Source organism: Ptiloglossa arizonensis, chromosome 9 (genome assembly GCF_051014685.1).
Source record: "Ptiloglossa arizonensis isolate GNS036 chromosome 9, iyPtiAriz1_principal, whole genome shotgun sequence".
NCBI lineage: Eukaryota > Metazoa > Arthropoda > Insecta > Hymenoptera > Colletidae > Ptiloglossa > Ptiloglossa arizonensis.
In genome coordinates this window covers 13516837-13522406 of record NC_135056.1, presented here as the reverse complement: position 1 = coordinate 13522406, position 5570 = coordinate 13516837, and the positions used below count along the sequence as shown (strand labels likewise).

General features: G+C 48.7%; 1 protein-coding gene across 1 annotated transcript; it reads left to right on the top strand.

Moving 5' to 3' along the window:
• The first annotated feature begins 3575 nt into the window (after positions 1–3575).
• On the top strand, positions 3576–5038 carry LOC143151151 (uncharacterized). The gene is made up of 2 exons (XM_076320013.1): positions 3576–3590; positions 4181–5038. The coding sequence occupies exons 1-2, from the start codon at positions 3576–3578 to the stop codon at positions 5036–5038; spliced, it is 873 nt and encodes a 290-aa protein (XP_076176128.1).
• The last annotated feature ends 532 nt before the right edge of the window (positions 5039–5570 follow it).

Below are 5570 nucleotides of genomic sequence, written 5' to 3'. Positions count from 1 at the left end.
GTGGAAATTATCAACGCGTATCCTCCGGTAGCTTCGTTATTCATTACCAACGCGCAGCCGAGCTCGCGTGTGTCGACACGATCGTGATATATGCGTGTATACATATATATATATATATATATATATATATATATATATATATGTGTATGTATTTTTCGTTTCATAATTTCAACTCGAAGCGCAGTCAGGGGGATTATTATATTTGTCGAACGATCCTCGATCTGTCTCCGCTGGGTAAACGATTATTGTTCGTGTTTAAATGCGCGGTACGTAATTGTAATTTATCATACGGTAACGGGACGCGAAAGTAACAAGTTCTCGTCGAGAAGGGGGCGGGATGTCGCAACGACTTTTTTTTCCTTAAATAAATCACCTGTTGTTCGAAAGTGCCTTAAATCTGTCTTTTTAAAGTTGCGCGAATCGCCGCGATCAAAGTTCAACGGTTAAACGTGCACAGATGTATTTCGGGACAAACCGAACCGATGCTATTGCGAAACTGTGCAACGAACTTAGCTGGAAGTCGAAAGGGATCGTTATAATTTTCAATTAGTCACAAGGTAACGTTGATTCTCTTCCGTTCCGAGAAAACGGTTATAAAGCAGAGGTCTATTCACCGAAAGTTTCGCCCGATGAATTTGAAATAAAGTTTTTCATCTGCGCCGAAGTGGAAAAAAGTTTCGGTCCGAGATGAACTTTTACGCTGTTTTGGGAAAGTCGCGCCGAATTGTCAACGAGATTTCACGCTGAGGATGCGCGTATTAAAAAAAGAAATTGTTACTTTTATATTTCGCGAAAAAATAACTTTCCAAAGGTACTCTTCGGTAGCTTTTCTAAAGGAATAAAAAAAACACCCATCGAAAATAAACCTTTTCAACGAGTATACGTATAAATGTATAATCGTGTTTTTCCACGAATTTTTTAAAAATTGTAACGGCTCCTAGGTGGATTTCTATTTTTTATTTTTTTTTCAGCCGCGAGAGCAACGCGATAACGAAAAAGAAAGCGAGCGTTATGGTATCGCTCTCTCGACCGAGAAATTTGCATTCGTCCTATTTCAATTTTCTCGAAGTTTCAGCATCATCGGGTAGCGATCCTCCCGAAGCATCCGCGCCAGGTAACGCATTGAATAACATTCACCGGTGATAAAATTAAATTTAAATCGTCGACGCAACGAATCGATCGAAAAGAGAGGGGGAAGGATTTATCAAGAAGCGACAAGTTCATTAGTAAATTCGCTTTATAAAAGTTGCAAGAGGGTATCGTTAATTTATGAAAGTTAACGGTATCGCGTAATCGCTGGTTAGACGACAGGTTGCACCATAGGTGGTACACGTTTTATTAAATCTCTGCTCGTTGTAAAATCTCACGATGTGCACCGATCGTGCGACGCTTTGTCGACGATCTTCTCTTGTATTCAAGAAAGTACTTACTTACTCACTTACTTACTTACTTACTTACTTACTTACTTACTTACTTACTTACTCGCGACCGTAAACGTGGAAGAAACGCGCGACGATGATTAAGCCGGTGCTAGGCGACAATGCCGTGACGCCTAACAACTTCCTTCGACTATCGCGGATCTATCTTTTAATTAACCGAGCATCGAGCATGATGCCGGGAATCCGTCAATTAAGTACACCGCGCGAGCGAGCGCGTGTCCGAGACAAGAGGAGAAAGTCGGCGCTAGTCGCATCCCTTTGTGTACCGGCGTTCTCGTTGTCCCCGTCGTTGGTATCGTTGTCGTCGGCTCGTCTACGATTTTTTTCCTACTTAATTACGCGCCACGATGGAAATCGACGAAAAGGCGGCGCGATGTAATTAATTTCGCTCGTTGTAAAACTCGATATCCAGAAGCGCGCGTAAGTTCCATTCTCTTCCCGGGGATAACGACCGCGGCGATTTTCACCGGCGTTGGTTACGTGCGTTACCCAAAAACTTTCCTCTCGCGAGGCACCTTTTGATCGCGTAATGGACGGCGAATGGGCGCCCACCTGCATTCAACGCGGGCCGAGTTTTATAACGTTGCCTCCACGGTGAAAGATGGAAAGTATCGGAGATGCGTAACCGGCGATCGATAAATTTCGTCCCGATATTAAACCGATAATTGCACCTTCGGCCCGATACGCATAAACCATCGGGCTAAATACCATCGGGGAGACGCGGTCCGCGTTGCGCGCGATCGCGCGAGCGTTTTCGCGAGCAAGAAAAATGAAATTCTTTTCATTTTTTTCTTTCATTTTTATTCATCCCCGATGTTTTCGAATCGGCGATGAAGTCGTCTCGGAACCCGGTCCTCGTAAAATTTGAATTTATCTACCGACATCGACGATACCACAATCCCGTCCGAAACGATCGATTCGAAACAATAATGTATTCCGGGATTATCCGGTATGCAAATCGCGTTTCGTCGCGGTAACGTAGAACGGAAGGTATTCCGATCGATGTCGAATATTGTTTTCGATAAAATTATTACATTTCGGAGACTGGAACGTCCCTCCCTTGTGACGAGGGTGAGAAAACGTTATGTAAAATCCTCGCTCGATACGATTAACGCCGAATCGACGTTAAGTGGGGAAAGCTCGTGGGACTTCCTCCTCGATGTGAAATTTTTTACCGGTATCGACCGTCCCGCAATTCTGGAAACAATAATCCGTTCGATGATTATCCGGTATGCAAATCACATTTCGTCGCGGGAACGTTCACCGGAAGATATTTCGATTCGTCGAATATCGTTTTTAACAAAATTATCACAGTCCTCCCTGCCCACGAGGATTGAAAAACTTTAAGTGAAATTCTCGCTGGTAACAACAAACGCCGAACGTTGATAAATAATAACGATCTCCTTCTTTCTTACGTAAAATATCGATGCTCCGATTCTCCACAATTACGAACGATCGATTCGGAAGAAAGATCCATTCGAGAGTTACCTCGCGTGCAAATTACATTAAAAGCGAATATTTTTACAACCCCTCCGACAATGCCCGACGAAATCTACTCTACGCGATCGGCCAACGCCAAAGCCGCACGGGGAAAAAGCTCCGCGGAGGGTTCGCGATTCGAAATTGTCTTTCTCGCGATCCGTAAAACGTCGATGGTATCTCGAGCGGAGTGAGTTGCGTAAGACGACCAGTGCGCCCGATCGGAATTATGTCCGGTACGATTTTACGACTGGCGAACGAGCGAGCACCGCTCCTTCCGAAGTGAAAGAAAAAGAAACGCCGAAGAAGAACCGTCGTTCGACGGTGATCGGTTGCACGGTAAATTGCCAGGCTCCTCCTCGGCGGGTGAACGGACCTCGTGAACGAATCGAAACAGTTCGAACGCACGTACACGTTACGCGTGCGACGGTTCCGGGGATCCGGTAGTAATCAAGCGGCCGTTCGGTAGCCCGTGGGAAGAGGGCTTAACGTCGAACGCCTTTGCCGCTGTGGCGGTGGTAGCACAATCGGACCGCTTTAATGCCGGCGGACGAGTAGGATTTTCCGGGGAGTGGGCCACCAGCCACGGCGAAAGTGGCGGTATATATGCCGGTGATTGGCGCGATGTAGCTTCAGTGTGCACCTTCGAACGATACCATGAGCACTCCGCAGGTGAGCTCGCGGTCTATCAAAGAGGGACAGGGTGTGGGACACGACACCGTTTTTATTATAACACACCGATAAAGGGACACGGGTCTTATTTACGTAAGGAGAAAGTTCGGTAACCGGTTACGTCGTCGTTGGATTTATCGTTTCCTTCGATGGGGAAGGACGGGTGGACGGGTGGGGGGATTACCCCGGGTAACTCCGTATCGTTTATTCCCGTGTCGTCCCCTGTTATTAAAGTAGAGGCAGTAGATGGTAGGTTTACGGAATCGAACCGGTTGTTTCGTCGACGTCCCCGACCGTCGTCCGTAATATAGTAAATAGAGAGTACATTGGTCAGAGAGTACACTGGTCGTAGAGTACACCCGTAGAGTACACTCGTAGAGAGTTACGCTCAATCGTACACCGGGAGATTTTCGTTGAGGTTTTTCCCTTTCACCGCGCGCCACTTTCTCCCGTTTTATCGTTTTGGTTACGTCACTGTGAGCAAAAAAAAATCACGTTCGATGTGCAGGCATACGCGAGTAAACGAGCAGACACCGACACACGACGGTTCAGTACGGCACTCGTACAGTTAATAACGTTTGTACCCTCAGAAGCTTATAATACTCGCCCTCGTGGCGACGGCGTCCCTGGCCAGCGACGCGAAGGAGTCGAACGCCAAGGCGGCCGTTGAGACGAAGGAAAAGAGCAAACGGGGACTGGAGTTGAGCCTGGGCGGAGGAGGTTTCGGTGGTCACGGTTTAAGCCTTGGCGGTGGATTCGGCGGCGGACTGGGTGGACACGGAGGCGGTTTGAGCCTCGGCGGCGGACTGGGTGGACACGGAGGTGGTTTGAGTCTCGGCGGTGGACTGGGCGGCGGAGGTGGAGGCCTTGGTGGAGGCCTTGGTGGCGGACTAGGCGGTGGATTGGGCGGTGGTGGCGGTGGAGGCGGTGGAGGCGACGGAGGTCGCATAACTGGTATCACGATCCACCGAGAGAACCAAGTTCGCGTGCCACAGCCGTATCCGGTCGAAAGAACCGTACCCGTACCAGTCTCGGTCCCGGTCCATATTCCCGTCGAGCGACCAGTTCCAGTGCACGTACCGAGACCCTATCCAGTTCCAGTGGAAAAACAAGTCCCGGTGCCAGTGGAGAAACCGGTCCCAGTGCCGTACAGTGTGCCGGTCCAAGTGCCCGTGAAGGTTCCATACCCGGTCAGCGTGCCGGTGAAGATTCCGGTTACGATCGAGAAGGAGGTCCCGTACCCAGTCAAGGTCCCCGTTCTCGTTAAAGAGTCCTATCCGGTACTGGTCAGCGGAGGAGGTGGAGGAGGTGGAGGAGGTGGATTCGGTGGTGGACTCGGAGGTGGACTCGGAGGTGGATTCGGAGGTGGACACGGCGGTGGATTCGGAGGCGGATATGGAGGCGGTTTGGGTGGACACGAATTGTCCCTTGGCGGGTTGCATCATTGAACAAGGATGAACCGGATCGACACGGATCTTCGTCCTCACTCATATATTTTGTATATAATGATTATATTTTTTTATGGAAAATAAACATTAAATTATTAAACTGTGTTTTTCACGTAACGTATTTGTTATCGAAGTATGTTTCTCTAGGTTACGGTGCACCCCGAGCTATATCTATCTTCTTCGTTACCCTTTTCCTCGATGGCGAAACGCGGATCAAATTGATTCGGGGTTTCACGTGTCGGTGGTACGCGCCGCGAATGCTCGTGGTTTGAAAAATATCTCGTTCGAAGCCGCGATACCGGTTTCATCGAGAATCGATCGCTCGGATTTGTAACGAATTAATCTTTGCGTACAGGGTTCTCGGCTCGTCGGGCTTTTCCGCGAAACGCGGGCGTCGATGTCGGTTATTTTCGAACACGGTTCTCGAGATGTTCGCGATTCTCGGAGAGGAGGTTTCGCGAAGAACGTTGTTTGTTTCGCGCGTCGGTCGTCAGAGGAGGAGGAGGATGAGGAGGAGGAGCAGGAGCCAAAC